The 22,483-nt window shown below is 40.2% G+C and overlaps 2 protein-coding genes across 3 annotated transcripts; both read right to left on the bottom strand.

The window, feature by feature from the left end:
• Positions 1 to 594: 594 nt before the first annotated feature.
• Positions 595 to 11,700, bottom strand: LOC134861155 (uncharacterized). The gene is given in 11 exon segments (XM_063878185.1): positions 595 to 2,285; positions 3,410 to 3,617; positions 3,834 to 4,026; positions 4,155 to 4,244; positions 4,320 to 4,517; positions 4,885 to 5,143; positions 5,234 to 6,720; positions 6,723 to 8,762; positions 9,120 to 9,614; positions 10,661 to 11,213; positions 11,318 to 11,700. Coding segments are annotated over 10 exon segments (6,717 nt in total). The 5' UTR covers positions 11,151 to 11,213; positions 11,318 to 11,700; the 3' UTR covers positions 595 to 1,028.
• A 900-nt stretch (positions 11,701 to 12,600) lies between these two features.
• On the bottom strand, positions 12,601 to 22,214 carry si:ch211-261d7.6 (zinc finger protein 184). Of its 2 annotated transcripts, none has more exons than XM_063879561.1 (2): positions 21,840 to 22,214; positions 12,601 to 14,247 (listed from the first exon to the last, which is right to left on the bottom strand). In XM_063879561.1, the coding sequence occupies exons 1-2, from the start codon at positions 21,949 to 21,951 to the stop codon at positions 12,917 to 12,919; spliced, it is 1,443 nt and encodes a 480-aa protein (XP_063735631.1). In that variant the 5' UTR covers positions 21,952 to 22,214; the 3' UTR covers positions 12,601 to 12,916. The 2 variants fall into 2 exon arrangements, with proteins under 2 accessions (XP_063735631.1, XP_063735630.1); XM_063879560.1 differs by lacking the exon at positions 12,601 to 14,247 and adding an exon at positions 15,212 to 20,437.
• Positions 22,215 to 22,483: the final 269 nt, after the last annotated feature.

The following is a 22,483-nucleotide window of genomic DNA, read 5'->3' as shown; positions in this document are numbered from 1 at the left end:
ATGTAACCGTAACTTTAATGCACTTAATTAAATAACAGTATTATTTAAAATACGAAATAGGGCAGATAAAGTTATTTCTTTACGATCATGGATTTTAATTTACCTCGTTTTCTATTCAATCTGATTCTATGATTGACTGTCACGTGACTCAAAACAACTTATTTAAAAGTACTCATTGTTTTCATTCAATGTTCTGTCATTGATTAGTCAACCTCCTCTTTAATAAATGAGTGCTAACAAGCTTATACCCAACGGTATATGTTGTACCTTATTTTTTTGTATAATGTTCTCTAAAAGAATATATGTAGCATTTGTTGGCTTATATCTGGAGCATAACACAACTCTGTATATGAGTGTTTGTATTGAATTTACAATTATTTCTCTTTTACAATTATCTTAATGAAAGTCACAACTATTGAACATTATTAATACCTATTGGAGAGTGGGGTGAAAATTACACAACAGTTTCAATGCATAAATAAAACACATGTTGACATGTCACAGTAGAAAAAAAAACAGGAAATCCCAAATAATAAAATAAAAATGGCTCTTGCAAGAATGTGTTGGCAATCTGCAAAAAAAGGCAACAATGCATGTATTTTTTCATCTTTTTTTAATTGTATTCTTCAATTCAAATAAATAACATTTTAATTAAAAGCACAAAACAACCCCATTAAAGGATGTCAATTCATGTTTGCTCAGGTTAAAATAAATATTTAGAAAAAAGAACTTACTTTAATGCCAAAAATCATATTTTGTGCTGCACAAATAGTATGTCTATGCATATTTATTTAGATTTCCTTCGGAGGCAAATTCAGTCACACTACACATATAATGCCACATCCTCACATAGCATTGTTCTTCAATTGCAGCACAAATAATGCTTCATAACCATTGCCCCTACCAGTGAAAGGCATCATGGAAAAGTTGGAAGGACAGTTTAATTAACTGGGAATAAGTACATCAAAACCACGGCTACATACTAAATCAGGAAGCACAATGTTAATGCGTGAATTCTGCAGTTGATTCTACTCTTCTCCCAAACTCCCTTGATTGTGGAAATTCAAAAAGCAGTTGTGGTTGCGTGAGATACAAAGAAAAACACAGCACTTAAGGCATAGCACTCGAGATGTTCTCTGACAGTCTCCATAGCGGCACCTGCCCCCTTCTCCCTCCTCAAGCTGCTCTGGCCAGTGGCCTGAACCATCGTACCGTGTGGCTGCATCTGGCAGAGGACTCTCGTCCACCAGGCTAGGATTGGGCTTTTCATTTGTAGCATGAGACTTCTCTCTGGGGGGTTGAGGGGGGACTGAGTCCTGGGTATCAGAGCCATTCGAGAATATCAAAGATTTGGACACCTCCAATCTGAAGGCCATTAGAGTCAAGGGTACAGACACTGCCCCGTGATCCTGTTTGTAGAGGAGCCAGGAGTTGACCAAAGCCAGATCTGTAAGGTACCAGAGCACCGCCTGAGGCCAGCAGGTTGGGGCCGAGGCAGTGAGAGGAATCGAGTAAAGATTCTGCAAATCTCTGTTGAGTTGAGCCGACATCTGGGCCTTCTCAAAATTGTCCATCAATGAGGCCATGTTCCTCTGATTATTGCCCGCTGTAGAAAGTATAAAGCCACAGTGTGATCTACGTAACATCAGCTTCCCATCGGAGCTTACGAACTCATCTCCGATCTGTCCTCTGGCTCCTCCGACCCTTCCTGCACCATGAACGCCGGCAACCAACAGACGCTCCAGCATTGCAGGGGTGGACAGTTCCTGTTTGCAAAGAAACACCATGCTACCTTTGGGGACCATTTTTTCTACTGCATCTTCTCTGCCGGACTGACCCAACTTAAGATCCACATGTAGGAGCAAACCTCCAAATCCAATTAATGTAGTACAGGAAAGAGACAGCTTGTCTTTGTGCTTCCTCCCAGTCAAATGGAGAGGATATTGGTCAACTGCATAATCACTCTCTTGTCTGAGAGAATGGCACCCTGCTTTGAAACGGCACAACAATGGCTGAACCTTCCACAGGGGATCAGTCTGTGTTTTTGAGCTGCTTAGCTCATTTGGCGTGTCTCGCTGGCCAATTTCACTCAGGGTTTGACCTTGATGAGCATTTTGAAAGTCACTATCACATCTTCCTTCCTGAACATTACTTTTGACTGGATCCTTCGCAGGACAGGCAAGCTTCAACATGCGAGACAGCTCAAGGAAACGAGAAAGTGGCATGGAGTCAGCAACCAAGGGCACCTTAGTCAAGTTCTCCCAGTAGAGTCTCGGACTGGGATACTGAAAAATAGTTGAGTTATAGTTAGAATTAATGAATCAACATTATGTATATAATGCAGAAAATGCCACCACATAAACAAGTAGAAAGGGAAAACATTTCTGATCTGTAATATAAAAACTACAATCATATAGATAAAAAGACAGACAGCTGCTAGTAATAGGCTTTATTGAAAAAATAAATGAAAAAAAGCTTTTCAAAACTGTGGTGCCTTAAAGCAGCATCCCAAAACAGATCATCTGTGGAGGATCTTAGGGTTTGGACACAGTCTTGGGCAAGGAAATTAAGTGCCTTAAACACTGAGAATGTAAACTAAATTCTAAAAGATACACGCAGCCAGTGTAGGTTAGAAAAACAGTAGTTATATGAGCACTCATTCCACTTTTGTTAAGCATCAGCAGCATTCTTAATCATTCGTAGTTTTGCAATTGCTGATTTCCGTGGACCAGGCTTGAGCATTACAGTGGTCAAGACAACTAAAAACAAAGTTTTGTTTTTCAGCTTCACTCCAGATTGTTGAATTACTTAAGGGAGCTTTGGTCAACAAATCAAATTGAGTTTTAACATCTCCGCTAACAACTTACCTCCAGCATTCGGTGGGGACAGGTTTCCCCCTGTTTGCGATGAATCAACTACTGCTAGCCTATTGAACCTGATTTTCTAACGATCTTCTCTGGACTGCCTTAATCACAGTAGGGCAAACACCACCTTATGTGTACAGAAAGGCAGTTGTCTTTGTCTGACGTCCAGTCAAATGAAAACAACTGATAATCATCTCTTTGTCTGGGAACTGGCCTGCTTGAAAAAACAGCGCTGAACCCAACAGGGAATCGCTGGTTCAGAGCAGTCATTTGCGTGTCTTATTTCTCAGGGACCCATTTTGTCAGTAAATTTTCTTGACTTAATTTGAGGTCCTGCGGCAGCAAGCTCCATGAGAAGAAGAAACGAAAAGTCCACACAACAACTTAGTCAACCAGTAGACCGACTGGTTAAATTTTATAGTTAGAATGAATACTAGTATATTCAGACTGCCCTGAAAGTGAAGAAACATTCGACGTTTGTCAATAGAAGTTACAATCCAAAATGACACAGAGACAAATACACTTTCAAAAAACAGAGCACAAACCTTTAAAGTTCCCATTGCAACGTGGAACCCAACAAACTGTGCAACCTCTCTGGATGTGACAGGTCTGGGCATGTTGGATATTTTATTTGTGCAATTCGCAATTTCTACCCAGGTATCCCATCCAAAATACTTGGAGAAGTAGTCAATGGGCTCTCTGGTTCTGGTTTCCTCTCTTGGTGCTTTGATCTGGCCTGATGAAGTTGGCATGCTATAGGATAAGAAAAAAAAACACATTAGACATATTGTGCTCCCTAAAACTTTGATTTCTCCCTCGTTTTTCCCATTTTGGAACATTTTAAGTTTCATGATATAACACAATATTCATAACTTCTGAACAGTATGACAATATTGAATCTAAAACATAGTAGAAAGAAGCAGTTAGACATTATCTGTGAAGGTTTGAGGAAGGAAAGATCCACTGTACGTTTGTGATAAATCATCACTGCCGTGCTGCCGTGCGCAATTAGTTGGGTTCTTGTAGAAATAAGCCATAACTTCTGCTTCTGAGTCAAGCTGAGGATCAGACAACTCAAAAACTCCCACATCCTCCTCATCCGAACTCTGGAGGAGAAAGTCCCGGAGGTCGGGTGGATGCTGCATCTCAGCTTCTGCCTCAGCTGAAGAATCAGATCATATACAAACATATTACTTCAAGTAAAATCTTTATATTTAACAAACAGCATAAGAACGTTAGCAATTTTTTTAGTAGCCACAAGTACATGGAATTTGCAACAGGAAAACATACCTTGTTTATCTGCAAAGTCACCGACGCCAGGTTCTGACAGTCCTCTTCCTCTCATCTCCTGGTAGCCGGGTGCAGAATGGCGACCTTCATCTGTTGTTAACATATTCAACGTTAAAATAATTGTATAATCTTCTTTAAATATCAATGGGAAAGGCAATGACTCACTTGACATATCTGTTGCTTGTTGTTCTGTTTTCTTGGCATCACAGGATGCCCCTGTTGTTGAATTCCCACTGTTGGTCTGAGCTCCCAGTAAATATTCCCTCTCCTCTTCCTTTACTGGGTAGAAGATGCACTGGTTTGTGATCGACTCAGGGGGGGTTACGCAACTCTCGTCCATGGCTGTCTCCTTACTCTCAATTACTGAAAGCCAAAAACAGTCAGAAATCAAGGCTTACAGACTCATTTACCACAACATAGGCTTATGTACCACCAGGAAAAGGTAGAGCTCGGAGGTGATTTGCTTAGCTGATAAAAGGCTTATGATTATGGTGCAACACATTTTTGTATAAGCTGTATTTTTGGACATTGTCCTTGACAAACATAATAATTAGATTTAACTAATCTGAGCTAAGTTAACCGCTATCTGGCTATAGCGGAATAAGTAAACATGGGTGGTATCGATCTTATTATCCATCTTCCAGGAAGAAATCAAATAATCACATTTACCCAAATGTTGAACTAACACAGTTGTACTAGTAATGTATCTACAGTGCATATTAGTACTTACATAGACTGGAGATGTTTTCCGTGTTGACTAGCTCCACATTCCATCGGATGTGTCTGCTGCTGGTCTGGGCCTCACTCGGCACGAGGCTGCTCTCCTCCTTCACCAGAACGGTCCTTATATCACGATGGTGCTGTGAATGCACACTTGCACTCCGCCTGTTTTGACAGATGGGTGCAACCAGTGGACGATCTGCGATATTCTCTTCAACCTTGATCTGCTGGCTCCCAAGGTCTCCATTCTCAACAATGTTGTCAATACCCTAAAAACAAAACCAATGTTTTAAGTTTACAATGTTCAATTTATAATGGTCATCAATGCATGGTATTTGTTGGTTCAATTGGCATCTCACCTTTCTCTGATTGTTCCGCTCTGTCAACAGTCCCGGCTCCTTGTCAGTAGTTGCTTCTTGTCTGGAGGTGAGGAACCTCTCGAGTATGATCACTGGAGACTGGTTAGCATCCCTGTTGTGATCCTCGACTCCCTCCAATCGTCTAACACCCGTTACCTGGTCAGCACTAGTGTCCGACTCCGACACAACTTGTTCTTCAAGAGGTTTTTCTAATGTAGAGGGCATGGTAGACAAAGATGCAGTTGGAGCCGTAGTTTGGTCGGCTTCAAATTCTGTGCTGACCTCTGGCTGTAATGTCCTAATGCCGGGCTGGCCTTCATCATTTATTTCTGAATCAGAGCTGATGGGACGTTTTTCATAAAGTAGCTGACATTCATCCTGTTCTTTTTCTGACTCTGTTGCTCCGATGGTATTTCCAACTGAAGCTCTCTTTGAAATAACGTCCCGTTTTAAACGTCCTGTTCCTCTTTTCCTACCCCTTGTAGTATTTCTTGAAACAGCTCTTTTTCCTCCTTGTTTTTTCTTCTGGACTAGCAGTTCTTCTTCCTCGTCCTTGATCTCCACTTGATGAGTGGAACATGACACGGTTTGCGAAGTTAGACTTCTTTCAGTTGTTGTTTCATTGCTAACTTGCCCAGAAAGTTTGTCGATGCTTTGATCCTCAGAATTACAGGTTCCACTTGATTCATTTTGAGGAACAGAGTCTTCTTGAGAGGTTGTTTCAACTCTCTCATTCTGCTCCCCAACAGTGACTAAATCTACATCAAGAAGTAAATTCTCCTTTATGTCCTCATCTGTGGTACCCTGGGCTTCAGATTCTGTGCTGGGATTTCTCAGGGAAGCGTCTTCTTGTTTGTTCTCGTCTGATGCCAAAGGCTCACTTGACTCTGAACTCTTTGTCTGAGTAGAGGCCCTTAATGGGGGTTCAGACGGTAGGATTGGATGCATTCCACTTCTTTTCATTTGATGGGCTGGTGAGTGAACTTCTTGAGAGGGAAGGGACTGTTTATCTGCAGCCTTATTTTCATACGCAATTACTTCAACATCTGAAGGAGGGACAGTAAACGATGGGGATGGAATTAAAGCTGGAAAAGAGACGCTTCGCTCTTTCTCATCTAATGCCAAATCTGCGATCTCAGGCTCAGTATCCCAGTCTGCAGCAGCATTCATCATCCCGACAACCTTATCGGGTTGTTTTGGAAGATGGTAAATATCCAACGTTGAGACGCCTTCAAAGATGTTTCCATTTGTGTAAGTGAGACCGGGACTCTCTACGATATGCACCATTGTCTTGTGCTTCTGAAGGGATGACACTTCACTAAATCTTTGCCCACAGTCCTTACACTCTAAGGCACGCTTGGATTGAGAAGTTATCACTCCCTCAGTCTCCACTTTCAAGGAGGCTTTACGTTTCCTTGTTGTCTTCGGCTTTGCAGGCAGCGTCTCGGGAGCTTGACGGGAAGCCTGCAGCGAGGACAACAATGAAAGAGCCTTCTGGTTCTTCTTGGTCCTCCTTTTTTCTTATCCTCCTTATTTGTACATTCACTTGTTGAATGTTTACATTTTTTGTCTTTACTCTTTTGGGATATTTTGCTGCCCAGAACAGGTGAAGTTTCCGGTGTCTGGCCTGGTGCCTTTAAAGGGTCTAATTTGTAAACCTTAAGTTGAGGCTGTTTATGACCCTTCAGTAGAAGTAGAGCATCCTGTGTTATATGTGTTGCAGGTATGTCTGTTGAAGCTGCGCTCTCTTTTGTATCGACGTTTTCCTCTTTTGAAAGGTTTTTCTTTTGCTTTCCACCCTTTGCATTCTTGGTCTGATCTTTTTGCATTATTTTGGTTTGTTTTTTCTTTTTAAATACAGGCGAGGCTAAAGTGTTGTGCTTACTAACTGGTGTGCCACCTTCCGCGGCCACTTCTTTTGTCTTTTTTGTTTTGTTTTTTCTTGTACCCTCTTTGATTTGCTGGACTAGTGGTTCCTGGGTTGATGTAGGCGATTTATTTTCAGCTAAATGTTTTGCTTTGTTGTCCTTTTTTCCCTTTCTTCCCTTCTTCTGTGATGGACCCTTTTTCTTTGAGGGATTTGTTGCTGGTGTTTTATCTCTTATCTCTTCTTCCTGTGTTTGCTGATATTGCAGTGATGGCTTTTTCTGTTTCTTGTTTTTCTTCTCTTTGCTTTGAGGGTTAAATTTAACAAGGTGAGCCTTTTTTTTACGTTGCCGTTTGGAAGGTGTGGCATCAATTTGAAAATCATCCTTGTATATTGATCCACCTAGTTCATGCATATATCCTTGAAAGTAAAATGCCCTATTTGACTTCCGTTTCCGCACTTTCACAAGTTCTTGAGCTGACATTACATTTACGGGTAACTCAGACACCTTTGGCACCTGCTTGGTCTCTAAGTTTGATGGAAACACTTCTTTAGCAGGTGGATCCTCTACTTCAGACAGGTTCTCCACCTGCTCCTCACCCTTGTTCTTATCTACCGCTAGCTTCTCTGATGCTTCTTGTTCAGCTTTTTCTTGTGTCTCTTGTGGTGCAGTTCCATCCATTACAGGGGAATCCTGATCTAGACTTACTGTTTGCAATTGTGAATCAACCACTTCAGCTCCACTTGTTGTTTGTGTGAGTGTGTCTGGTGGAACAAAATAGGGAAGGTCCTGTTGTTCTTCTTGTAAAGGGGTCAGCTCCAGATCAGTCACGATGGCTGTGGCAGACATGTTGGTTTGTTCATCGATTACAGTCTGATCTGCAGTCTGCTGCAGGCCAGTGGTTACCAGAGGGGAGGATGGGATTTCATTTTGTGAAACAGGTTGTGTTTGTTCAAGCTCTTCAGTTGGTATAAGTTCTAATATGACTGTTTGCTCAAGGTCTTGCTCTACTCCATTCTGAAACATTGTTTGATCCATAGAATCAAACTGAATTGCACTATTATCATGCTGTTGAAGGTTCTGATGCATCCCCCCTCCCTCAAGTGTTAGCTCTATATTTTCCCCTACTGTTATGTTGGAACCTAGTTCTGAGAAAGAAGGGTTTTCCAATTGCCCTTCTGGCGTAATAGGTTCAATTATAATTGTTTGATCCATAGAATGCCATGGGTTGTTTAAAGGGTCCAATTCAACTATGTTAGCTTCTGTCTGTTTCAGTTCCATAAAATCTGTCTGCGGTGGTTGTGAGATCTGATGGAATTCCAGTGGTGCAGCATGAGGTGGCAGCTGCCCCAATATGACAACTTGGTTTACTTTCTGCACATTTCCCAAAGACTCAATAAGTCTGCGAATCTGCTCTGTGTCAATGTTGGCATCAACTTTTTGCAGAGGTCCATTGAGGCCTGCCTGTAGTAGTGATGACTGACAAATAGATATTGGAGTTATGATGGGTGTATTTTGTTTCAGTTGATGCTCAGCTGAGAGGGTCTTACTTGCTGCAGCAGGTAACATGTTGTGCTTGGTTTTCATGTGATGTTGCCGTGTCTTGGTACTCTTGAAAGTGGCCTTGCATACAAAACAAGGATGCTTTACCGAAGAAGCCCCTAGAGACAATAAGAAGACAGTTATTGTGGTTTACAATAAATAACACAATTGGAAAATTGGGGTTTTCAAATAAATGATACATTCACTAAGTTAAATGTTAACCATGTTCATTCTCTTAGTTTAGCATGTTAGCATGCTAGTACTTGCTTATTAGTACCAAATGCAATAAGTCATTAACCAATGACCAAGTATTGGACAAATAACATTTTGATTTCATGATGGCACTATATGACAATTTAAAGGATAAAGTCACAATTACAATTCATCTTAAGAGCCAGTGTGCAAGCATAACTAAAAACACATGTCAACATTTTAAGGTGTAAAATCTTAAGACTTGGATTTATTCTTACCAGTACCTTTTTTCAGTGGGTCAGCTGTTGGATCTCCGCCTTCTCCTTCAGGAAAGTGTGCCACCATATGTTTCTGCAGAGCTTTGGACATGGTGAACCTCTTTCCACACTCCTTGCAAACATACGGCCTCTCTCCAGAGTGTTTACGGAGGTGATACTTCAACAGAGTCATCGTTTTGCAGTTTTTCCCACAATCTGTGCATTCATAACCGTCCTGGCCATAGTGGTTTTTTTTATGAAAGGTGAGCTCTGATGACTTGTTGAAGGCCAGGCCACAAATTGGACACTTGAAGGGTTTCCTCTCTGGGTGAGCTTTCTGATGGACCATGAGATCTGTGGAATTTGTAAAGTGGCGGTCACAAACGTAACAGGCGAAAAGGGAGTTCCTCAGTATGCACTGTTCATATTCTGCAGGGTGGCTCAACTTCAGGTGACGCTCCTTGCTCTTTAGGTCACTGAAGATTATGTGGCACTCAAGGCATTGCAGGGACAGCTGAGACGCTAGAGGTAAACGAGACAGGAGTGGGAGAAAGGTTACATTTAACATACATCCATACACTCTGAATAGTGATAAGTGTTTATAAAAAGTAAAAAGGCTTGCTAAAAAAAATGTGGCTTTTGGGGACATTTTATTATTATTTGTATTGTTATTACAGAGCAAACAAATCATTGTCAAAAAAGGGAAAGAAAAGGAGACCATATGTGTTTTACAATGTATCCTTAGCAACTAATGCTATATTCAATTAGTAATAGCCGCTCAAAATTAGAAATCACATCATTACTGTCCGCTCTGCATTGTAGCCTGTAATGCAGCAAATACCAATATAATATATCTACGAGAGTTTGATAAATATTATAACGATATATCAGCTGATTGTTTACATGAATTAATAATTCTAACAAACATTTTCTATTTTTTCTGAAATATTTGTTCTTTTAGGCTACAATATGTACTCAGCAGTGCACATGTCAGGGCTCTTAGAAAAACACAAAAATACGCATACTAAAATTGATGAAATGTCAGTCAAGACATAGGCTATGAAATATTCTAAAATAAAATATTGGTCTAGCTCTAACATGAAACATTTTGTTTGGCTGCTTTTGAACACCAGGAACTATTACCGGTAATGGCAGAGGTTTAACCAAACCTGAAGTTTTGGTTGTAGGGTAAAGCAAAACTTGAAAGCATTTAAAGAATACTAGCTTGTGAAACAACTATCTTAAACTGATTATGAAATCCACATTAACGTTAACGTGCAACTAACTTCTGAATATATTTTTACATTATTGTCTATTCAACATAAATCCACAGCAATCAACATGCCACAGTAGAAAATCAGTGTCTATTTACCGTTATAACACAATGTAAACTGTGATATGAGAAATCACAACACCTCCCAAGTACACAATGTGACTAAAAGTGCTTTTATCTTTATGTTAGTTTGCAGTTAATAATCAAGCATCAAACACGTCTCCCAATCTATGCTTTCAGAAAGATGACATGATGATATGACATAGAACGACACAATAAAAGTTAAAACACTCACATGTGAGGGGTATAACTGGTGGTTTGGACATGTCCATCTTCAGAGGATCCACCATGGCCTTCTTGGAAGGAATGTATTTCTTAGGCTCACGAACACCTTTATCCGTTTTCTTTGCCTTTTTCGCATCACACTTAGATTTTGCAGTTGTGGCAGGTACCAGTTCTGAGGGTGTGCTTGGCTTGGAAGCTGAGTCAGTCTCGATCCCTACACTGTTAACTGAGGGCTCTGTCTGTGGCTGGACTGCAGGCTCATTCTCCACTGCCTGTGTGCCTGGTAGGCTTGCATTTGTTTCTGCTGGTTGCACCTCTGTCCCATTTTCCTGTGTTGTTACTGTTTCAGTCATAATGGGAGCTGCTGGTTTATCCTTCTCTTTTTGCTCATTTGAATCCTTCGGTGCTGGCTGAGCTTCAGTCTGGGTGTCCAGTGGTTGCTCTTGGGTGGCTGTGCTCACAGGCTTTGTCCGGCTCTGTGACTGGGTCGGACTCTGCATGGCTTCCTGCTCTTTGGCTTCTCAAAAGCAAGTTCAGCAATTCATGTGTTCCTATGAAACCAACTATCACAGAGAAACACATTATGACTGTTAATTACACAGGTAAACAAACACTGAGACTCACACAGGATAACAACACTGTTATTGTATTATTAGAATATATTTACCTGCTGTATAAAAAAGGGTTCGATCCACTATTTGATTTGTTCTCAAATCAGTGAATGGGACCTTTGTGATCTACAGGGCGCCAGCTGGAGGACCAGGGGATGAATAGGTTCAAAACACTGGTATTACAAAAGAAGACCAGCGGAGATGTAGGGCAGCCCTTAAATGCTAGTTTATAACCTACACTATATACTCTTATTTTTATGAATCGTGAATATGTACAATGCTTGAAAATACTGATATTCTTCTTTAAAATACAGTTACGCAGATAATAGTAGCGCAGTTAGCTTAAATTTAGTTATATATGTGGAGAATCCGGTTGTAAATGTGACCATTTCTGACCCGTAAAAGCTCCAAAGAAGCTACATTTAGACTTCACCTAAGTCATCTAAGTGTCCCATTATAACATCCCGTATAGCTGTATGAATGCAGGAGGATGTAGATTTAAGGTTACCGATGCTGTCTTGTCCGCCCGAACATCTCAGCGTCGCTCTGCACAAAGCCAACACAGACCAACTGCAGACACCGTGACGTCACTCCTGAGGGGACCGCGGAGGCATCATGGGAACTGTGGTTTTTCCCACAATCAGCCCGCCACTCATCCAGGAGTGCTACGCCCACACTCTGCTTAAAGACTACAATACATCAACTATGTTTAAGAAATATTTTAAAATAAAATGTACTTTTAACTTTGTTCAAACACACTTGCACACTTAATGTAATATCCTACTTCTAAAATGTGTTAGTTGTTTTAACATGCAGCTTTGACCAAAATAATCAATCAATTCAAGGATCAATAAAGTACATATTATCTTATTCACATATCTGTGGTATTCTTATTTCTTTATATCCTTGTTGAAGCTGCATTATAATTAGGAACTGCTCAGTAAGGTAAGTTGATAAACCAAGAATACGCTAATGTGTGGAAGTCTCTTGAGCTCCATCAGTTATCACTGTATTTAAACCTTAGCCATCACATACTGTACAAACTCCATTTATTGTTAAACTGCTGATTGTGGCTAGCTAATCAGCCATATATAAGCTTATAGTATACATTTTTATTAAGAGCTATAGAATGCACAGAAGTCCGGCACACTTACTGTTGCTGTCATTCATGAATGGATATATATTTTTACCACTCAGATATCTCAGCTGTTCTTATAATATGTCAGCTCTAAATAAAATATTTCAAATCATGCAACATTTACAGAATAGCCATCTCTATGCATATACTATATTATATTAAACTGTATTATCCAAAAGCACATACAGACAAACACAAACATTTTGAATGCATTTCATTTTATTTGGGTTTAAGATGGAATGGGGAAGTAGCTTTACTTTTCCCACACCAATAGTCACAGTTTACATATCAAAATGCATTAAAAAACTGTAGTACAATCTCATAGCGTCAGACATGATGAGGCTTACTCTGTTGTGACATTATAATCATTTTAATGTAACAGTGGGTTAGAGTTAATATCCTTTAAGCACACTAAATAACAATAATCAAACCATACAAATTCATCCAATTTGTTTCTTAACCATATTTCTTTAAATGGTAAGACATGTGAAAAATAAATGCTTGTGAGCCTTCGATCCTAAATATCTTCAATATCATCATGTGGTATCGGCAGCTCCCCAGTAGCATGCTTTACATAATGCGAATGTAGTTTTTCCACTTCATCAAAGCCCATATCACATTCAACACATTCCCATTCCCAATACTTATGTTCTGTGTATATGTTATTTTCTTGTGATTTGCTCCCAAACAGCGCCTGTCCTGTTGGAGGTTGTACAGGTTCTGATTTCAATCCATCATGTGGATCGGACAGAGCAGACCCTGGTGGTTTTGAAAGCTTGAAGTGATGTAAGGGCTCTCCACAATCTGACTCTTCAGAGCTTGCATGATCCCCAGACTCACATGGCTGTTGAGTTACATTTTCCTCGATTGGTTCTTGTTTCCAGGGTAGATGTTCCATGTATGTATCCATTTCTGGCTCCTCTTTGACACTAGCCAGAAGATGTTTCATTCTTTGATTTTTTCGCTTCCTGGAACCCCGAAGCATCCCGTTGAACCCAGCATAAGCTCTAAGATGCCTTTTTCGGTGCAAAAGTAGATTTCCACGTTTGAAAAAGCTCTTCCCGCAGAATGTACACTGGTAAGGTTTCGCTCCGCTGTGGGTGTTGTAGTGGATCCTTAGCTGTTTCGATGCGTGGAAGCTCTCGTGGCAAATATGGCACGTATGTTTCGTCAGAGTGTGACTGCGCAGGTGTTTATCTAGAGAATATTCGCTTCTAAAGCCTTTGGCACAACTTAAACACCAAAAGGGTTTATTTCTATGGATGTCGACGTGACTCATCCATGACTTTATTGACCTGAAGTCTATGCCACACTGATCACATCTAGGAGGTATTGATTTGGATGACCTGTGGATTCTCATGTGACCAAGAAGCCGTGCTCGCCTGATAAATGACATCCCACAGTCCAGACACTGATGCTGAGGTAAATTATGGATATTGTGTGGACTTTTAGTGGGAGATGGCGGGTTTTCATGCAGCTGTAGGTGTTTTTGGTATGAAACCAGATAAGTATAAACCTTCCCACAAACTAAGCAAGTATGATATTTCCCAATTTGCTCCTTCGTTGAAGCGTCCCCAACATCTTCTGTAAATCCTGAGGGTTGTTTCTGCCATGAACTTCTTGTGTCACACTCATCTGCTTCACCAATGTCTACATCTTGGCTTTCTCCATCGTCTCCTCTTTCAGAATCCAGTTCTGACACAGGACTCATGTCTTCTCCCATCTGGGGCTCTTCCTCCTCTTCCTCCTCTCCCTCTTCCAGGGCGTGTTGGTGCAGGTGGGTATTGTAGACGTCCCATTGTGTAAACTTCAGTCCACAATCCTCACATGAAATGCTGTCCTGTTTGGCTAGAAAAGAAAAAAGGAGCAATTAGTTTAACAAGTCAAAAAATCATTTCATGAATTGAATGAACTCATTAAGTTGTTATAAAATAAACTAGCATATATTTTCTGATTCGATGAATAAATAAATACATGATTTTCCAGCTGATATTTTGCTGTTGGTTACAGGTAGGAAAAAGCATTACTGGTACAGTGGCCAAAGTTTAACTTCAGCAGGTTAAACTTACAAGACTGAGATGTGGCTCTTCTCTTCGTCAAGTGAAATGAATGTTTTTAGCCTTGTTCAGCCTGTCTGTGAAGTAAGGATATTATCTGTGACCCATCTATGGAGCCTGGAGAGAGCCACTCAAATAAGTAAAATACCTCAGCTGCTCAGACTTATTCCAAGGTGGCACATTACTTCAATATGTATTTTAATCAAGACTTCTTTATATGTCAAATGAAGCTTTTACCAATTACATTATAAAGATGAAAAACAAATGTAATATTTATAATCAAGGTTTCAAGGTTTCAAGGTTTTATTTGTCATATGCACAGCAGATACAGCGTATATGTTGGCAATGAAAATCTTATGTCGCGTGCTCCTCCAACAACTCAACATGCATGGTGCAAAAGATAAATAAAATAGTGCAAAAAGAGAGAAGAATCAGAAATGTCTAACTTATTTTTCAATAAAAAAAATTCTTCAAACATTCATCTTGAATTAAAAACTTAAACACAATGAGTAGAATTGCATTCATTGTGAAATGTAACATTTTTTTAGGTTTATAATGCATCAATTAACCTTAAATTGATTATTATTTAACACCAAATTCTATAAATAGTCTGCTGGCACACTCCAGAAACTATATCCATAATGTTCTCTGAAATGATTTCGATGGATGTCAAGACTGATGTTCTTCTGATGTTAATGACTAAAAATAAGTTATATGAATCACACAACCCAGTAATTCACGTGACACATACCAAATATTTGTTTTGCTTTTATTTTGTAACTTTTTTAGAGCTCTTTTCTTCTTTAATTTGGAAACAGCAAGTAAGACAAAGTAACATCTTTTGTAAAATCCAAATACCTTTTAAGTAGCACAGTAAACTAACAACTATCCTACATAAACGTAAGCACTATTTTAGTTTACATAAGGAATAGTATATCCACAACATAGAAACACAACACTACAAAAGAAATAGCATGGGAGTATCTCCATCAATTAATGCTAAACGTATTGTACATGACATACAATTATCTGAAATTTAAATGTGTTTTTGGTAGGTAATGGCTAACTACCTGTACCTCATGTACTGAAAGGGACAAGCAAATCTAGTATACATTAGTTGTGCAGAAGTATTTCAATTAATAAACTTTGAAAATATGTGGTGTGTCAGCCGCAATGTTCAGATTGATGACAAACATGTACATGCATAAATGCTTCCAATCCTTCGTTATACATCTAGATATAAACTACCATACTCAAGTCAATTTTCACCAAAGAAATAACCACGGTTCAACTCTTGACAACTCTATTAATAACGGGACAAATCAACGGGTGGCTCAAAAATAATTGTGACATTACAACATCATTTATAAAAGAGGTTCTTTTTAAACCTTTGCACAGTAATTTTTCCAGTGTAACGGAAGCCTGAAATAAAAAAACAACAACAACAAGGGGGGGGGGGGGGGGGGAAGAGAGAGAGAGAGAGAGAGAAAGAGAGAGAGAGAGAGAGAGAGGAACAAAATGGAGACGCTTTCTACTTAGCCTAAAAACATTTCTATCCAAGAATTACGTAGCTTAACATATTTAAGTGGTTGGGCAACCTCCAAAACAATCTACAGTGTTTTCACTTCAGTCCTTTACAGGTTGTACAGTATAGTACAATCCATGGGCATGCTCCATGTAGTGCTGGTGCAAATCAGTTTCTTGACTGAAAGTAGTTCCACATTCAAGGCAAGTAAGGCTATCGGCTTCTCCTGAGGAGACAGCAGCAGGGGCATCATTCGGCCTTTTGTAATCACCATTACATTCCTGGTGATGATCGATAAGGTCCTGTATTTCACTGAAGGTCCTGGGGCAAATGGAGCAATGATACGAGTCGTTGTTACAGTGCTGAGTTTCGTGCTTTTGTAATGCAGTTGGTGAAAGAAAGGCTTTGCCACAATGTTGGCACTTATGGCTTTTTTGGGACTGGTTCTCTGATGAACAGGATGTTCCCCTGGTGTCAGCAGAGGGGATGTTGGCTTTTGAAGGTTTAGAGGTCAGAGCAGCGCTGAGCCTATAGCGAACCTCATTGGGTAGACGACAACGGACTTCATCGTGCCAGGCGAGGTGTTGCTGCAGCTGATTCTCTGACCAAAATCCAATGCAGCACAGGGCGCAACAATACGGGCGGCTCTTTGCCTTGGTCTTATGGGTCGCCAGTTGTTCCTCAGTTTGGAAAGCTTTTCCACACTTATCACACTTGAATAGGCATTTGGCCGTATGCTCTGATAGACGGCTTAGTGGTGGGGAAACCTCGGCCAGGGTTTCCGGAGTCTTGATCTTCTCTTCTTTTATCTCGTGGCACACTTTCTTATGGTCAAACAGGGCGTCTGTTGAACTGCACTGCTTCCCACAGTCAAGGCAGCAAACATATCTTACAAGTGAGGGGGCTGGTTTAGTTTTCTTCTTTTCTTTGCCAACATGACTCATTGTTTCCGTCTGTTTGACTTCACTGCTTGAGGCATTGGTTTTTACCCTCAAAATTATCTTATTTTTACTTTTTGTCCTTTTGGAGTGGGCCTGCCATTTGTGGGCATGCAGACCTCTTGCCTTAGCAAAAGTCATAGAGCACATGGGGCACTGGTGAGCTTTTGGCTTTGATTTTGATGACATTAACTCTCTCCGACTAAGGTTTACATCAACCTGTTTTGGGTCCTGGCCAACTATGGCGAGACCGTCTTCTGCACGATCGGATCGAACGTTATGCTCATTTTCATAGTGAGCAGCTAGAAGAAATTGTTGCTCAAATGTTGTGTTACATTCTAGACAAACAAATTTAGATTTGTTTAGTCTGCTAGGGCTCTCAATTCTTCTGTTTGAATCAAGCTCTGGTTCAGTTTTTGTTTGACACTGAGGGTTAAACATTTTGTGGCGCTGGAGAACACGATAGTCAAAAAACTGTTTGCCACATTTTTGGCACTGAAAATGCCCATCCTCTGTTTTGCTTTTCACAGATTTCAATTCCTCATCTTTTAGCAAGGACCATGTTAATTTCTTATCTTTGTGCCATCTTCTGTGGGAGCCGAGGGCCGAGTTAGACATAAACCTTCTCCCGCATTCCGAGCAGTGAAAACCTCCTTTACTCGACTCTTCCTGTTTAGCTTTTTTAAGCATTACAGACATGGCCATTTCTGATTTTGCTTCAGATTTGTCATCATCGGCATGAGTTCTTTTATGAAAATTCAAAGCTCCAGCCACTGAAAAGCTTCTGTCACACTTTTCGCATTTATATTTTAAATTTGCTGTGCTTGGGTTTCCTATTTTGCCTTCACCTGTTTGATTTACCAACATTGGCTGCACACTCTCGTGTTCCTGCTTTACTTCATGTAGTGTTACTTGCTCAGAGCTTCCCTGTGTGCTATCCATACTGTCCTTTACAGTATAATCATTTTCGGAGGGTTCTGTCTTAAAATCAACTTTTTGACTTTCTCTTTTAATGCAAAGTTTGCGATGAGCCCGCAAAGAAGCTTTGTTGTTAAAATGTGCAAGGCATGTCGCACACTGCAGATCCTCCAGCGTGACAGTAGATCTTGGCGATGATGGCGAGTGCCCAGTTTCGTACCCGTGGCTTTTCATGTGAAACTGAAGTGCTTTGGCCCGTGAAAATAGCTTCCCGCAGTCAGGACAGCTGTATGTGTTCTTTTTCAACTGCTCTACCTGATGCTGAAAAGACTTGATGGGCGGTGGGAGTAACTCACTATGTACAACCTGGTGCCTCAGAAGGCTGGAAAAAAGACGGAACGACCTGTTGCACAGTTCACATTTGTGATTCCCGTTTTCATGTTTTCGCATGTGCAATGCCATTATGCCCTTGTGACGGAACTTTCTACCACAAACTGGACATGCAACCTTGGGGCGTTGGTGTCCATTAACAGAGTGCAGAGATCCGGGGGCACCTTTTCTAAGCCTTAAATCTGTACACTCGGTCTGACTTTGCTTGTGGTGGGAATACGCTCCTAAAGACCAAAAGCCCTTCCCGCACTGTTCACAATGATAAATCTTAGGGCCTAGAAGGGTCTTCTTTGGATTGTATTCTTTTTTATTGAGCAACATATTCTCCTTCTTTTGTGCAGAGCAGTTTTTCACATGGTTAACAAAACTAGCTGCATAAGAATAAGACATCATGCAATCTGGGCATTGATACTGTTTTCTTTTGGGATGATGCAGCTGATGAGAGACTAAAGCAGACAAACGTGAGAAGCTCTTACCACACTTATTGCACACTATATGTTTCGTCTCTAATCCTTCTGATTCACCATCATTGCTTGTGTTAAGATTATTGTGTTGTTGAATGTGACTGCAGTGAGCTGCATAGCTACTGGATTCGTGGCCACATGTGTCACATGTGTTAACTGCCACTGACTGACCTGGAATCTGTCGTTTTCTCTTACGAACGCCATGCCACATTCTGTGAACGCGCAGAGATGAAGCGCTAGAAAACCAACGATAACACTCTGGGCAATCAAATCTTTCTTCTGTCGGTTTATTTTCGGCTTCGCTCGCTATCAGTGCACATTGTTCATCAGTTTGCTCGAAGTCAATTTCTACAATTTTCAAATCCATGTCTGATTTTAAAACAAGACCACTGGGGGAAACTCCAGTGTCGCCGTCATCTTTTATTTCCTGATCTGATTCACACAGCAGCTCAAGATCAGGATTCGGGTCTTGGGCGGCCTCATCCTCAGATTCACTTGCACTGATCACCTGAACAATAAAGTCCCCAGGGTCATAACTGTCCAACTCTTCATCAGTCTCATTTGCATGCGAGTCTTCTTCAACCACACTTATAGGAGGCACATTTTCTGATTCCACTTCTTCCTGCTTAGTCTCTTTTTTTTCCTTTTCCAACGTGTTCGGTTGAGGTAGCAGAGATGTACTCATCTGAGACTCCTTCTCTGTTTCTCCATAAACATCTGTGTGATGAAGCTGATGGGATAGTAGTGCTGAAGCCCTAGAAAACTTTAGCCCACAATCTTTACATTCAAATGCCTTTTTCTGCAGCTGACACACTTGGTGAAGAAACGACTTTGCTGGTGTCTCCTCACTGTGCGCTGTGCGCTGATGCCTGTAGTAGAACGTTAGTGTCATAAATACTTTGCCACATTCCTCACATGGAAACCTTTTCGCAGAATCATCAGAGTGATTGGCATGCCATCGCTGATGGTTAAAGAGGGCAATATGTCCAGTGAAAGCCTTTTTACACTCATCACAGAAAAACTCATTGGAGATTTTCTTTGGTTTTTCTTTCATTTCTTCTGGGGAGCATTGACTGTTGCGGCTAAATCGTTGATGTGTTTTAAGGCGCATCAGAGCAGTAAAAGCTTTACCACATGAACACTTAAAGGTTTTTTCAGGTGTATCCTCAAGAGTCTGGCTTTCACTGGGCTTGGCTTCAACTATTGACTCCTCAGTGTGAAATGCTTCTGCTGAATTCTTGTTTCGTGGCTTAACTAACTTTTCCTCATGACAACGACGGTGTGCATCGAGAGCTGAAGCCCGTGAATAATTCCTCCCACAAGACTCACATTGAAATGACTTCTTTTTCAAATGTTCAAGATCATGAAAAACAGATTTGGAGGCTTTTCTGTGTGAGCGCTGATGGTTGAGGAAGTGTCCGATCACAAAGTAACATTTCCCACAGTCTGGACATTCATAGGTGTGTTGCTTTGTTATCCCAGGATTTGTTTGAATGCCAGACTCCTTTGGCAAGGCTTGACCATGGCTTTTTTCCAAATGAGAGATGAATTCACTTGGTTCCACAAATGATAGTGAACATATAGTACAGAAATTAGTTGTTTCATTGTCCTTTTCTGCATCAGGTAAACCATCCAACTGGTTGTCTAAATATACGCTTTCTTGTGGGTGCTGATGGCGATGCTCCAAGAAAGCTGCCTCCTCTCTGAAGGCTTCTCCACAATCCCGACAGCAGAAAACCCCAACCCCTAAAAATAGAAAGGGGAAGATAGGAGGTCAAAGCCACCTACTGTTTCAAGAAAGAAAGACAAAAAACCCAAATACAAAGGTGCAAATCATATCTTTATTTTAATGAGTAATTAAAGTTTACAGAGGGGCTAATACATTCAGTGCTTGAACCAAATTACCTCTGTGAAGTTCAGTTATTAAAAAGGGTTACTTCAGTTTTGCATTGTTAAATAGGAAAATGTTACAAATCACCACATTTCGATACATTGTGGTGCATAACCATAGGGTTTAGTAAGGAGAAATCTTCACTGCAGATGATTCACTGTAAGTTGTACTGCAATTGCAGTCAAATTTAATTGTAAACAGTACAAGGTTTCTTAAAAATGTATGATAATATCTAAATTCATGTTTTCGAAATACAAAGATAAGCTTTGAGAAAGAACATTAAGTCTGTTGCCAGACAATAAAAACAGACGTCACAAAACTCCTTATTGTTCGCTTTACACAAGAGTAAACGTATTTTTCTTTTACATCACATTGCCATTACAAGTTTAAAATCCTCCCCCTGGATCCATAATTGTTAAAAAAAAAAAACAGTGTTCTGGAGAACAACCCTAATATTTGTATTGATTCATTTCTGAATTCAAAATCTGTGCACATAGGAAGTTAGGTTGGAATAACCCCACAGGAAGACAATATGTTCAATGAAAAGCCTTCAGAGAGGAAGCCGCTTTCCTGTAGATATTTAAGCTTTATCTCACCAAAAGATCATATTAGGTTATTTAGGTTATGATGAAACAAAAAGATGATATATGATCTACAATCAAGCTAAGTGTATAGTTAAGCTGCTTAATGCAGTGCTTCTGTATGATGTGTGTTCATTTTAGGCCGAAATAGATTACTATACAGTGCTTGATGTCATCAGAAAATATTTCAATTTGTTTAACAGTTTGCGGGTCATAAACTAAAACAATAACAATCGCATGTAAGCTTTCATATCTATGGTTTCTCAGCTTGGCCACCTAATAAATAATTTTCAATAAAGCTACGACTGCTATTTATGCATTTCTTATTTGATGATAACAAAACCATATTTACTTACTGTCAACCCTTTGTATCCACATAAGCTGTTTTTAGGACGGTCGCTAAGGTTTTCCAGTAAAAACAGAAGTGAGCATCCATAAATAATGAAATATAAAACAGTCCAGTGTGTGGATCTGCGACAACGCAAGTCAATGCAACATGCTTATTGTTAATGGTTTGTTAGTATCGTTATTCGCAGTTATTTCGAACAGTATGTCCCTGTCCCTGCTGTTAAGTATGTGTAGGAGGTCACCACGCCTGAACACAATAGTGATATTGAGCATGCTAACCACGTTAATCTAACTGACATCAGCTAACTTAGAGCTAATGCCAACTCACCATCAGTTGTGTCCTCGGCCGATGGATCGACGTTGTTTTCAGACGTGATGTCTCTATCGTGGATCTTGTTTTCTGCTCCGTCCTCTCTGATCTCTGCAGCAGCTTCGTCCATCTTGGAGTGTTTCTGTGTGGTAGTGCTAGCTTCCTCTTGCTAGTGCTCGTTAGCTTAACAGCGCCACAGTTGTTGTGAATGTGCTTGTTGCTATTATCAGAAATTACTTCGCGCAGAACTGAGGTGAAAAATAAAGAATAAAACTCATATACTAATCTACTGCATAACAAGGCAGCAGCCGGTGATGCTTTTAGTGAGTGATGAAGAACAGCACAGCTAGCTGTTTTACACACATCACACATGCATCACTCGGCGGAAGTGGATTCTTCTTCGTTGGTTTTAGGACAGTGTAGAAAATCTGAATGTAAAATATGCAAAAATGTTTGCCCCCCTACACACTAACATAAAATATTTCAATTATTACACACATTTATAACATTTTTAATTTTTTTTTTAGGACAAAGATCCTTTAAACGTGTGCACATCAGTTTGTTATTAAAAAAAGAAAAATATAAAGCATTGTAAGCGTTGTATTACTTAAGTAACGAATTAGCAATATTTTGTACGAAGGTTTCTTGTCCTATTTGATTTA

This window comes from Eleginops maclovinus, chromosome 3 (genome assembly GCF_036324505.1).
Source record: "Eleginops maclovinus isolate JMC-PN-2008 ecotype Puerto Natales chromosome 3, JC_Emac_rtc_rv5, whole genome shotgun sequence".
NCBI classification, from domain to species: Eukaryota; Metazoa; Chordata; class Actinopteri; order Perciformes; family Eleginopidae; genus Eleginops; species Eleginops maclovinus.
This window is presented reverse-complemented; position numbering and strand designations above follow the sequence as displayed.